Here is a 13,923-nt window from a genome sequence, read left to right as displayed (position 1 = left end):
TTGAATTACACTTTGAATAAACACAGTGAATTCCTCAAAACATTTACATGGTTGTGTGTTACCTGCTGCAAGCTGGTGTGTGATGGTGAATATGGGCCACCCAAGTCATTGCGTAGCAGATTGTCGCTGTGCATCTTAGTCTTGAGGCAAGTGATGTAGCGGTTGCAGAAGTCTTTACAGAGCTCGTTCACCTTCTCCAGCTCCAGCAGGTGGATCCGTAACACCTGGATCGCCTTCACCATCTGAGACACAGATCAGTGGTTTATCAGAAACGCCTTGGATATCCCAGATTGTTAAGAAGTTGGGGTCAAAGCACACGGTCAGCCATGATAGAGCAATAACCGGACTAATTACTTTCTGTCAGTCAGGAACATTATGATTCACTGTTAAGACGCCGTGCAGGAAAATAAATGATCCTCTTTTTTCTTCAAATTTGCATGTTTGACAGGGTGAAAACAGGTGCCGTGTTATTCTGATACTTCCAACTTCAATAGCTTGTTTTCTAGAGAAAAAAAGGTAACTTGCACTATGGTGTTCAAACAAATGAGCCTAAGGCAGTTGAAAAACTGATTACACAATGAATTCTGCTGCATGAGAAATTGGCTGCTTTGCTCTAGTACATGCAGTCTTTGCTCCACAAATTCTGTTGAGACTATCAGTTCTTTCACATTGTTTTTCTACCACTTGGATGTGACTAAACGTGCATGCCTTACTCCCTGTTCCCACAGATCGGGTGCCTTCAAAGTCAGCACTCAAGGACAACCAAATGGGCTAAAAAGCTTTTTGCCCAGGAAGAGATAAATCTGTCAATTACTGCAGCTCGTTCCGTCAGGGCGCTGTGCCATCTTCTGCCCCGGTGTAAGCGTGGCGAGGAAGGGGGCCCAGTGCCACCGGCCCGTCGTAAAGCACACAGATGCAGAGTTAATTGACTGAGCTTCACTAGTCGGCCGAGAGCCCTGGTAATGACGAACATTGACCTTTCCCCCACTTTCTCATTTGCCTAATTTCTAATTACTGCTAGCTGTCAGGCAGGGGAGAGAGGAGGAGGTAGTGAGAGTGAATGCGAATTAGGGCTTTAAAGGAATATTGAATTAAAATGCTTAAAGTTCTGTCAAAACTCTGATTGCCTCTACCAGCAGGGGGTGCTCTAGCTGTAATAAAAATGGAGCTTGTGATGAAGATACACAGAAGTGTACAGATGTACAAGTAAACATAAATCCCTATCATCAATATGGACTGAGATATGGTACCAGGTTGTCGAGTTCGGGGTCCTCGCTGAAGAAAGGCTTGCGCTCTTGCTCCTGCTGATGCACAAAGTTCTCAATGTCGACATCGAAGCTGGCTGAGGTGATGCACTCTGAGCCCTGTGTAGCCTGTTCGCACTTCTCAAACAGCAAAGCCAGCAGTGGGAACAGTGGGTGCCTGTGGAGAACAGAGTAGTATAGAAAGAGAGAGAGAGAGAGAGAGAGAGAGAGAGAGAGAGAGAGAGAGAGAGAGAGAGAGAGAGTAACATTTTAAGAGTTCATGGATGACAGACTTTTGCTTGTTACATCGATGTAACCCTAATATTTTAACAATTTCAAGCCAAATATTAATAGTGCTCCCCAAACATGGAAAGGCTCCTCTTTAAAATTTTCCACCATGCCGATTGCTGTCCTACGCTGTATCCCAAATCACATTCAGTACTAAGACCTAAAATGACTTTATAATGAGGATTAGTCTATATAATGTTTCACTATTAATATATGCCAGCACATGTTCTTGTACATGAGGTATAGTAGACATTAACAATACTATAAAGAAAACATATTAAAAATACATGTGATGTAAACAGTGTATTAAACATTAATGCAATGTCACATCATGCAACCCAAACACTTTTTATTGGGCCCAAGAACTGGATCACAGAACTACAATCACCCATTACTTGAACAATAGAAAGTAGATGAGATTAGTTTCATGTTCTGTGTGTAAAATAACAATTGTTCCAACTCACTTTAATGGTCAAGAGTGACAGTAGAGTATACAGACACCTCTAGAGTGAAGTGACAGACAGGACTTGTCTATTAAGTATATAAGGTTTGGTATTTGTGCATGAAAAAAAGGAAAATTGGTATCAAGTCATGTTTTAATGTATTTAAAGTAACAATATGTAGAAATGCACACATTTTCAGTCATAGTGATACTAGAGTTATAGATATAACTACATAAAATGTAGTTTTATATTATAAGGGTAAAGGTTTGAGGACACCTGACCATCACACTTGCATGCTTGATGAAGATCCCATTCCAGAATTCCAGATTTTTGATTTGTTCAGATTTTCCACTCACCTGGGAAGGCTTTCCACTAGAATTAGCAACATTACTAATTAATTTCTGTGAAGTCAGGCAGTGATGTAAGGAAAGAAGGCCGGCGAGTATTCAGCATTACAGATCGTCGTAAACGTGTTCAGTGGAGTTAAGGTCAGGGCTCTATTCAGGGTGCTGAGGTTCTTCCCCCTTTGTCTTCATTAAGTTTGCTTTGTGCACAGGTGCATTGTCATGTTGTAACAGGTTTGGCCCTTATAGTTCCAGTGAAGGGAAATCTTTACAATTGTGTGCCTCCAGCTTTGAGGCAACAGTATTATGGTACCATTATCAGTTATAGCCAGTAATCAGTAATATGTCATGTTTTAACTTATAACAGACTTTTGCTTTTTGCCAAGTTTAATGTAGTTAGCATATGGCACCCTGGATGACATGTCATGTACACACACACTGACACTCTTCCACACCTATGATAAATTTAGTATACCAATTTTAGCATTACCAAGAAACCAAAGAAGGAAGAGAACCATGGCTGCTGGGAGAACATTATTCTATAGTTCTATACATTTTCTATTGTTCAGATTTTGCAATTCAGATGATACATTTGTCAATAACTACAAAGAAGAAATGAATGTTAATTAATCATATACCATAAAATATATGCCATATTTACTTAGTTAGCTTTGTCTGTTAGGGAAGAGCTACATTTTCAATCTATTACATCACACTAATTCCTACCTATGTGTAATGTGTGTTTACAGCAGGGTTGTCATGGTAACCTGTTTTGCATTGACTGTGCTAGTTTGCTATTTTCATCCATCTCACTCTCATTCTTGTCCTCCAAACATTTCGAAAACTGTGCTGAATATACTGAGTGCAGAAACTTGTCATTACTTACTGTAGACTCATCTTAAGACTTATGTGACTTATAAACATCTGTTTTCATGTATAATCTAGAGCACACTAAAATCAGTTATTGTGACTATCACAACAGTTGTTAAAAAATTCTAACATAACATTGTTACCAAACTTCATATAACAAGACCAGTGGATGACACAGTTAATCAGGCTTCAGATGTTATTCTTAATAAGGGTTTATACCTGATACTTTAAGGGTTTTCAGCCTTCTTTCTCGATGAACAAAAAAGACAAAAATACCACAATGTGCTATATGAAATTTAGCTTGTTTCTGTATCCAATTATCCATTTTTACTCTATTTTTTTCCACACACGTGCCTGCTTTATAAGTAGAAACTGCTAGAATCTGCATTTCACTACACTTTAGTTCAACAGTGTTACTACTTCTTATGTTTTTGTACTTAAAATATGTTTGTACTTGTATTTGTGTGTATCACACATAAAAAACATTTTAAAAAATTGAACATGGACATTAGCATTTGTTGCATTCATTTTTTTAGGATCTGGCATACAAAGTGTGATGCTTAATTTTGTGATACTCAATGGATTTTATATCTGTGAATCAACTGATATTAAACTTTATATTGTACATTTGTCAATTCCTAAGAAATGTAGATTTTGTTAGATATTATTCCCACATTCTAAATATATATATATATATATATATATATATATATATATATATATATATATATATATATATATATATATATATATTTCTGTAGAGATTTAGCACAACCAGGCTGACATAGCACTGTAAAAGTCCATGTGTGCTTGTATAAAAATGTTGTATGAATGAATGTATGTATGTATGTATGTATGTATGTATGTATCTGTGCATAGCTACTGTGTGTGCTAGGAGTCTTGGGCTACATAGGTATTGCAGCTGGGTGAGGAGATCCTGCTCCGGCTGTAACCCACCGCTCTCATTTGCAGCCTTTAATAGCCCGCTATATTAGACTCTAATCTGCCTGATCCCAATTTAATGCGGCTCCCTCCAGCTGGCGTGAGGTGAATACTAAATAGGCTTGCGCAGAGCACACAGACATTCTGCGCTCCCCCTGGTCTTGTATGGCTCTCCTCGACCGCACTAGCCACTCTTCCTCCCTCCTCTTCCCAGCCACAGTGCACCCTGGAGGCCATGGCTGCGTTTATCTCTCCCCCTTCATCCCCTCTCAACTCTGGATCATAACCCCGGTACAGCCTACAGCCAAAGGACGCACTCAGTTTAACCCCTGGAGAGGTTTTTAAAAAAAAATTTTTTTTTTTTTTCCTGACACTGCATTCTGGATTTAAAAAAAAAGAACATACTTGAAAATAAAAATATCTTTACTTGTTTTGGGATGATTAAGAGGTGACATTTTGAATAGCTGTCTTCTCTGATTTTTTTTTTTTAACCTTCTAAAAGCAGGAAAGCAACTGCTTACTACTGTACACATCTTTCTGTAAATTGCTTCCTGTACTTTCATGGATCCATAAGGATGGAGATATGGGAGTTAGAGAGCCCTAAATAGAGCTGTTAATGTGTGGGTAATAATCAGACCACTACAAAAATAGCATTCTCATTAAATGTGAGTAAACCTTAATAACTGCATAGACCACAGTTCTGTATAGCAGAGTGCAATGCAGACCTCCAGTGTTACAAAAGCAACACAAATATATATATATATATTAAAAATGCTTAATAATATTCATGTAACACATTTCACTCACATTTCTCTCTCTCTCACACACACACACACAGATTTAATCTCACTATTTTTTTCATGAATAAAAAGAGATGCTCTAACCCTGCAGTTCAAGTTGAGGAGCAGTGTGTGATATGTTTAAGCTCCTGGTAAAAAGCCCCAAGCAGGTCATATCTGCAGTGCAGAGGGCTGGAGATGTACTTGCCCCTTGGGAAGCATTACCACACCCATAAAAAAGTGCCATTTACAGTGGCAGGAGTCAGCAGAATCACTCAAACTCAGACACACAAAAAGACAGAACATCTCTCAAGCCATACACAGAGGCTGGTGTCCGAGATAAAAATATGTCCTATAAACACTATAAATACTATATGTAATATTATCAAGGTCTGTTTTTAAATTTAAATTAATTTTTTCACATTTAGATTTTTACTTTAGAAGACAGACTACAGCTGAAAGAAAAAACCTCCTGGTTTTCACAATTTAACTTGAAAATGAAGCCGGTGTTTTAGACCACGTTTGTTTGGCTACCGTGGTGGGCCACCCACAGGCTGCAGGGCAATGGGGGTGCGCACACCCGGTGTGTTTGCCATCCTAATCAGGGCGAGCCACTGGCTGCTGCCTTTATTAAACCAAGTCTGAGATGCCCCCACGCTGAGTCTGCTCCACACACACACACACATTCACATATATACACACACTTTCATAGGCAAACTCCATCCCCCAGGCTGCATGTCTGGAGTTAGGCTTGCACTAGAGGCACACACAGACACAGACACACACACACACACACACACACACACACACACACACACACACACACACACACACACACACACACACACACACAGAGTCTTCACCTCACGCTTTATGAGGAACCCCTGCTGCTATATTTCAATCAATTGTACACTTTTCTTTCTGCCCTGTTTTATTTTCTGCTTCTGTTTTTCTTTACTCTATCCGGCCTTTCCTCCTCTTGCTTGCTTTCCAGGGAGTAATGGCCCATAGTGATACCTGGTGAAGTCTCATTGCTGCTTCACACACATAAAGAATTAAATATAGGAATGCAACACTAAGAGAGAGAGAGAGAGAGAGAGAGAGAGAGAGAGAGAGAGAGAGAGAGAGAGAGAGAGAGAGAGAGAGAGAGAGAGAGAGAAAGATAGATGGATGGTCCAGACAAAAATATTTTAATGCTAATGTGTTACTATTCAGGAATGGGTTGGAGATGAAGGAATAGTGATGGTGGTAGTGGTGGTGATGGTGATAGTAATGCTTGTGGTGTTGGAGACTGGTGGACTGGTGGACTCCCTACTGTCATATTGGGTTTTTATGACACAGGCTGATGAAGTAAGCTTGCTGGCACTGTAATAAGAATTCTCCTTGCAACAGTCAAGTTGCTACATCATATACCGCAATGAAAGCAGAGGTGAAACTATGGGGATATTTCAGGTTTGACAATCGTAATGCTTATTAGTGGCTTATTAGTGTATAACATAATACACATACAGTGAAGCAGATTGTATACATGTCAACATCGTCCTGAGCTGTAATTATGCTGTAATGATGTTTGGAAAAGGTCAAACAATAATCATTACAATTACATATTTAACCTGTGCAAATGTCAAATGAACGAGTGTCTTGTTTAAACACATTTTATTGGTTACCAACTGCACATGATGGGAAACAGAATTAAGCAATCAGGATCATGCCTTTTCCCATTTCAGTTTGAAAGTTACTATCCAGCTAGCTGTAATGTGACCAGGGGGATATAAAGATGACAGTCGATGAAATGCTGGAGGTATAAAAACTGCAGCTGGATGAAAAAGATCTAGTTCTATAAGATAAAAAGTAATTTGCTCCCTATTATTACTATCATTTTTTATGATAGTACTTTGATTAAATGTATTTTATAGGAACATTATTAATATGAAGAAATTGGTTGGTGCTAATTGATTGATGATCATGCTTTAAAGATTAAATATTAAATTCAAAGCTCTAAAATGCAAAAGCATGTCCCACATATTCATATAATTTTACAAATCACACACTGGTTTTATTTAATATATTTTCTCATCCTCTAGTGATATAAATTTCTGGCTGTGGCACTGAAAGAAATTGTGCAACATTTTTGTCATTAAGTGTAACAAGAAAGGTGTGAATCAAACATGTACTGTGAAAAATCCCCACAAAAAAATAAATCCACCTAATTTCAAGTTAGTTAGAACATGGCTTTATAGTTAGAACATGGCTTTATTATAAAGTTTTGCCCTGTGCAAGTCATGTTAAGGGTAAATTAAGGCTTTTATCACATATGGCTAATCCCAGAATATATTTGGAAAGAGAAAATGTAACTTGCACATATTCACAGCAAAGTGTTGCCACCCACATGGAGTCGACAAGCAGCCTTGCTAAGAGCATCTCTACTGGTCGCTGTAAAATGTTAATAATAAAGGCTACACATATCTCAGAGCATTTCATTCTACGCCTTGAGCAGCAAAGCCAAGCTGCAATTTAACAACTTAACATATTAATAGAACAGTTTCACGCCACATGGTCAAATGTTAATATTGGTCAAAATCTGATTTAAATTTGTAGTCATACTCCATGTGATAGAAGTGTAATTCTATAGGTTTTGTCTTCTCATTTTGCTATTCGATGCGATCGAAATAATTGAATATAACTTTATTAATTTTATTAATTATTTATTATAATCGAATTTAAATATAAGCTTAATGTTTGATTTTAATATCCAGTATGCAGTGCTATATCAGGCTTTACTGAGACTGTGGCAAAGTCAAGAGGCTGTTGGGCGTAACCACCTGGCTGCAGCGATTTTGTGATTTTGATGGTGCACGAATCTCAGCTGCAAAGCATAGCGTGAGCCGTCGGATGCTGGGCACTGAATGGCAGCAAGAGCTTCCCGGCAGTGAATGTAAACAGACTTTATGGTGCATTACCACAGCTGGGAGCTTCTGCTTCACCGCTTCCTCTCATGCTATCAAATTAAAAGCACTCCTGATGGAGCACTATAAGCTATGCTGCTATAGCTGCCGGTGCTGGGACTCTAGACTTTGCTTTACAGAGGTTTTTCTGTCTCTCTCTCTCTGTCTCTCTCTCTCTCTCTCTCTCTCTCTCTCTCTCTCTCTCTCCTTCTCTCCCCCTCTCTCTTTCTCTCGTACTTGTTCTTTCCTCCTGAATCCCTTCATCCACTGGAGTTTGATGAGAACCAGCATGACTGTGCACCCCGAGTCCTACAATCGTCTCTCAATGCAAATACACTCTGTACCAGGATAGAGAGAGAGTTAGAGACAGAACAGTGCCAGAGGTGGTGAATATTAGTGAATATAAACTCCATGCAGAGAATAACACTGAGCCATCTGCAGGTGGCTATATATACACATCCATAACATGCTGCCAAAACACCACACAAAAGCAGAGAAAGAAGTTAAGCTGGACTGTAAATACCACACAGTAGAATATCACAGTATTCATTATATTCTACACTGAATAAATGACATCACTATTCTTCTTTTTTTTTTTTGGCCTTAGTCCAAGTTGGCATAGACTGTTATATTTAACAGTTAAGACTGTTATATTTAGGACTGTTAAGATTTTTTTTTCCAAAGTCGTGAATCTGAATGCAACATTTTATTAAGAGCATGGAAACTCGTAAAGATAATGACTGTATCACACTTTTATTCCACTGTTAATAATTAAGCAATTCTAGTCGGAGAAGAGTCGAAACAACACTACACACCCACAAACAGTAAACAGAGCCATACACCCACAAAGCTGGCAATTAGAGCGATGAGAATTTCAAGCATTTACACTAAAGTGTAAACAACCTGTCATGATAAATTATACCGCCACCAGATGCCTGAAGTATAAGAGTAACAATCAAAGTCTCAGCAAATATAGACAGAGCTTTGAATCTTACAGGATTCAACAGTAAATACTACAAATGTCTACCTCCTGGAACAGCTTTTTATATACAACATTTCTCCTTTTATCAAATACTAAGTGAGTAATGTGGAAAATTCTCAAATGAGGCAAAATTCAGAATATTCTTTATCTTATGGTTCCACCCATCTATCAATCTATCTATTCTCTGCATTGCTTATCCTACTAGGTCACAGGAAACCTTAAACCTCTCTAAAAAAGACTTGAAGCACAATGCAGGGTGCACCCTGGACAGGATGCCAGTCTATCACATGGCACAACCACACACACATTCTCACACTAGAAAAAAATAAGACAATCAGCATACAATGCATGTCTTTGGACTTGGGAAGGAAACCAGAGTACCCAGAGGAAACCACTGTGCCCTGAATATATTTGTGATCTGCTAAAATTTTATTCATGTTTTATTTTACTTCTGTTATTTAAGTGATTAAATAAAACAGGGTGGCTCGGTAGCACAGCAGGTCACGTTGGTCACTGTTTCAAAGTTCAATCCTGACCTTCCAGTGTTCGCCTAACACTTAATGGTAGGATGATAAGCTACTTTACTGTAGTGTGCTCACGCATCACACTTACAGTTCCTGGAAAGTCTTTGGATCTACTGCAACCCTGACTAGAACGAAGTATTTACTAAAGATGAAATGAATCTGTACAGATTATTTTAAGGCAAATAACATAATATTGGGCATGAGAGCACTCTGGAGCGAATGTCAGTCAATCTAGGGGCAATTTAAAATCGGATAAACAGGTGTATTTGGGAGTTTAGAAAAAACAAGGAACATGGAGGTAACCCAAATAGACATGAGGAGAACATCTAAAACCCCACAGAGACAATTTCCCAAACTCAGGATCAAACAATGAACTCTGGAGCTGTAAGGCGTCAATGCCTTCTGCACCACTGTGCCATTTGGTGACTGAAAATGAATGAAATACATACAGTACTTAGTACTGAATTTATACATCCACGTAATAAATTAAAGTAATTTTAGTTGATTCTCTTTAGACTCTTTAGACATAGACTCTTTCTAGATCAGTCAAGACCTTTATTTTTCATTAACAGCCACAGATTCTGGTTCATCCTGGAGAATTCTCAAACCTTCTCATGCTAAATATGACACACACTGGGACGTTTATGATGCAACTGTAAGGGGGATGACCACTGGGTATCCATGAAAGATGCTACCAACACTGGTTCCTCTCAGTTTGCAAAACAGCGGCTCTACTCTGAGGCTGACCTGGGTCGCCGAGCCAAGAAACCCTGCAAAGGAATCAAATTTCTACAGTCTGTAAACACAATACAGTCCTTTCAGTCACTTCCCACAGATTGGGGCCAAATCTTTTGATGTACAGAAAGAACAAAACTGTTCCTCTACGTACAATACAATAAATGCTCTGGTGAGCTGGAGGGTAACTAGTTGGCCTTCTGTTGTTAGGATTATGATTTGTCACGATGTCCGAATGATCAAAATAAGTATAATATGACAGCTGCTTTTTGCCAAAGGTTTTTCAAAACATTCAAAACATGTCATGAAAGATGTAGACACACACACACACACACACACACACACACACACACACACACACACACACACACACACACATATGTTCACACACATATGCACATCTTTGTCTGAGAGTATGAGACTGCAGATGTGTCTGCATGTGTCTGTATGACTGTGAGAGATTCTGGGAAATAAAAAAGAGGAACGGAAGGGCAGCATGTACGTGTGTGTGTGTGTGTGTGTGTGTGTGTGTGTGTGTGTGTGTGTGTGTGTGTGTGTGTGTGCATTAGTTCAAACATCCGTGTGTGTGTATCTGCATGAGTTCATGTTGTCATATGTGTGTGTGTGTGTGTGTGTGTGTGTCTGTATTAGTTCATGCGTTCATGTGTGTGTGTGTCCGCATTAGTTCATACGTTTGTGAGTGTGTCTTCATGAGTTCATGCGTTCATACAGTATGTGTGTGTGTGTGTGTGTGTGTGTGTGTGTGTGTGTGTGTGTGTGTGTGTGTGTGTATGCGTGTGTGTCTGCATTAGCTCATACGTTTGTGTGTGTGTCTTCATGAGTTCATGCGTTCATGTGTGTGTGTGTATGTGTGTGTCTGCATTAGTTCATACGTTTGTGTGTGTGTCTTCTGAGTTCATGCGTTCATATGTGTGTGTGTGTGTGTGTGTGTGTGTGTGTGTGTGTGTGTGTGTGTGTGTGTGTGTGTGTGTGTGTGTGTGTAGGCCGAGTTTATGCTTCCAGGCTGCCTCAGGCTGGCTGCTCACATCAAAGGCAGCTCTCTTTCTCTAGAGAAGCTGAGAGATCCTGCCTCAGGCCTGCCCAGGCCTTCACACACTCGCCTGAGGGCCTAGCGGCTCTCCTACGGCGCTACCACACACTGCTAATCACAGCCAGCTCTGCTGCCCTCACACACACTCATAGTATCATGCATGTGGGATTCTATGTTATGCCTGCATCCAAAAAACACTGTTATAATGAACCCGAGTGGAGAGACGAATGAAGGTTTAACTATTAAAACAGTCAGAGCAATATGTATTATTGAAACTTTGAATAAGGTAAGAATGTATGTTTAATGCAAGCATGCTGCCCTTCACACTGTGTAAGCATGAGGCACTCGTGTAGTATTTAATGTGTTAGGAGTTGTAGTTAATTCTGTTATGTTAATTGTTCGCAGATGAATTTTAACAATTGAACACTGTAATTAAAAGCTATTTAAAGATAATTAATTTGCTTCTGCCGCTATTTGAGAAATAAGAAAGAAAAAAAACATCTATGAAAAATAGATTTCCTCGAGGTAAGAACCGAATGGGTTTCTCTGTTGTATTAATACCATTTTTCAATTACTATATGGTCAAAACAATTCATTGCTCTTCTACATGGAATATGTTTATATTAAGGAATAAAGTTATACAAATTACAAACTATATCACAGTTTTAAAATAAACAAAATAAGCAAAACACTTATAGTGTTTGTTTGTTGATGCAGTGTTTTTGTTGTTCCTGCATTGTAAATTGTATGCAAAATTCAAAACGCTTCAAAATGTATAATAAATCAGATTGATTGAAAGAAGATGTGACTTGTAAAAATAGGTGTTCAAAAGATATTCTACATTTCAGGCTTCTGTTTGCATTACTGTAGACAGGAAATGAACGGTGCTTTCAGCTGGGACAGATACTGCATTTCGACTAACAGATCAATCGATGTACAGACTGTATTTCCTTGTAAGATCTATAACATTGACAATGCAGCTACTGTTTCGAGGAAGTAAACTTACATCACTCAACCCTAACTCACAGTTACCTGGATTGATTGCTGCTAACATGATCCAAGCATTCTGGCATTCGTGTTTTTCTGACCTTGTAGCTTAAATACACAGAGGTCAGGAAGGACTTCTTACTTCGACGTTAAGTCAAACACAGCAATAGTTGCTCAGCTTTTCACCCTTTAACTAGTCCTAGTTGGTGAGGGAGAAGTCAGTCTTTTACAGTTATTGCAGGTGAAATTCTGCTCACAAGCATCACTGCTGCTTTAATCTTTGTAACGTTCATATTAAACATTACAGTCCAGTTTTCCATAAACTGCCATGACTCTCAGTACAACAGGAGATTGATCTCACCTGTAAACAGCCCTTTTGTCTGACTCCAGCTGGGCCTGCGGGTCAAGGGTCACGCTGAGCGGGGCGGCCCCGGCGCCTGAAGATGCTGAGATATGGACCTGCTGGGCCTTGGAGTTCTGATGTGCAGTGCCTGTCATCTGCAGCGAGAGACACAACACATCACTTCAAGCTATGCACAGCAGCACTGGGCCCTCATTTCTACACTTACACCAGAAAACATATAAAAAGCAGTCTTTCTGCCATGCTCTATATAATAAAGCAGTACTGCGCATGCTCTTCCTGGATCACTGCCAGTCGCTGTCGTTTTATCAGATTAGGTTTTGGGCCTCGTCAATTTTGATCATTTCAAATGGATTAAGACTCTTTATCCAGTACAAGAGGGAATACGGGTACAGTAATCTGGTTTGCTATCATTTCGAAGAAGAAAGGAAGAAAACAGATGTTCCATCTTATTTCTCTCTCTCTGTGTGTGTCTCTGACAGGCTAAAGGCATAAACTTGAATAAAACGTTTCTCAATGTGCACACTATTCAGAGAGCTAATGTTTCTGCCTCTGTGTCCCGTATGGACAATATAACATCCTTGACAGCAGCATATGGTCTAATTAAATCGTAGAAGGTAATTTTCAACACTCGACCCCTAAATTTTAATGTAGGTCAAATTTTGCATTAAAAACTACTTTTCCCTTCTTAGTCATCACATAAATCTGCAGTATGAAATTCTTTGCCCTTTCTTGCCTGTAGTTGAACCTGTTGTCGGATGCCGAAAGACATCTGTTTATCAGGAGTTACTTTGTATGTTTACGACGCTCTCATCCTCCACTCACTCCACTTCCTTCCTGCTCTCTTTCTGTTTCTCTTCCTCCTGATGAGGTTCTGAAAGCAACACCCCCTCCCCTCCACCTCCACACACACATCCACTCCCCATCCCCACCGCCTGGGTTTTATATGGGCTTTGGTGGGTGAGTGGATTGATGGGAGCGGAACGGGAGGGGTTTCCTGGGTGCTGGAAGTCTTAATCCTAGCCTCAAATGGGAAATAAATTAGCTTCTTCACACTTAACTAGCTCTCATTTGCATGTCTCCATCAGAGTGCTGCGTTCCACTCTCCCCCAGCACTAATCCTCAGGGTGTTCAGATGCACTAGTTAGACAGGGCAGAGGAGAAGGAGGCGCTGTGATGAAGTTTTCTCCCTTCACACATGCTAAGACAAGGTAGGTGATGACCTGCTATAGTAAAGGTCGTCCCTAACTGCGTTCTCTTTACCTGAATACGATGTCGGATTTTCAGTCCTGGAGGGCCACAGCTGTACAGAGTCGAGCATTCTACCTCATTTAACACACTCAATTCGACTCATCAGCTAATTACCCAGGGCCCTCATGAGTTGAATTCAGTATGTTTGAATAGAGAAGCACTCATTTGTGCAGGGCT

General features: G+C 39.6%; 1 protein-coding gene across 2 annotated transcripts in view; it reads right to left on the bottom strand.

Moving 5' to 3' along the window:
* Positions 1-13,923, bottom strand: part of pknox2 (pbx/knotted 1 homeobox 2) — a 70,708-nt gene that overhangs the window by 8,545 nt on the left and 48,240 nt on the right. For both annotated transcript variants that reach the window (XM_027148205.2, XM_047805226.1), the window contains exons 4-6: positions 12,496-12,632; positions 1,251-1,422; positions 63-242 (exon numbers count right to left, since the gene is read on the bottom strand). In XM_027148205.2, coding sequence (XP_027004006.1) covers positions 63-242; positions 1,251-1,422; positions 12,496-12,632 — 489 coding nt within the window. The remainder of the gene's footprint in view (positions 1-62; positions 243-1,250; positions 1,423-12,495; positions 12,633-13,923) is intronic.

The sequence above is a fragment of the Tachysurus fulvidraco genome, chromosome 20 (genome assembly GCF_022655615.1).
Source record: "Tachysurus fulvidraco isolate hzauxx_2018 chromosome 20, HZAU_PFXX_2.0, whole genome shotgun sequence".
NCBI lineage: Eukaryota > Metazoa > Chordata > Actinopteri > Siluriformes > Bagridae > Tachysurus > Tachysurus fulvidraco.
The sequence above is the reverse complement of the archived record's forward strand: the minus strand, read 5'-3'. Positions and strand labels throughout refer to the sequence as shown.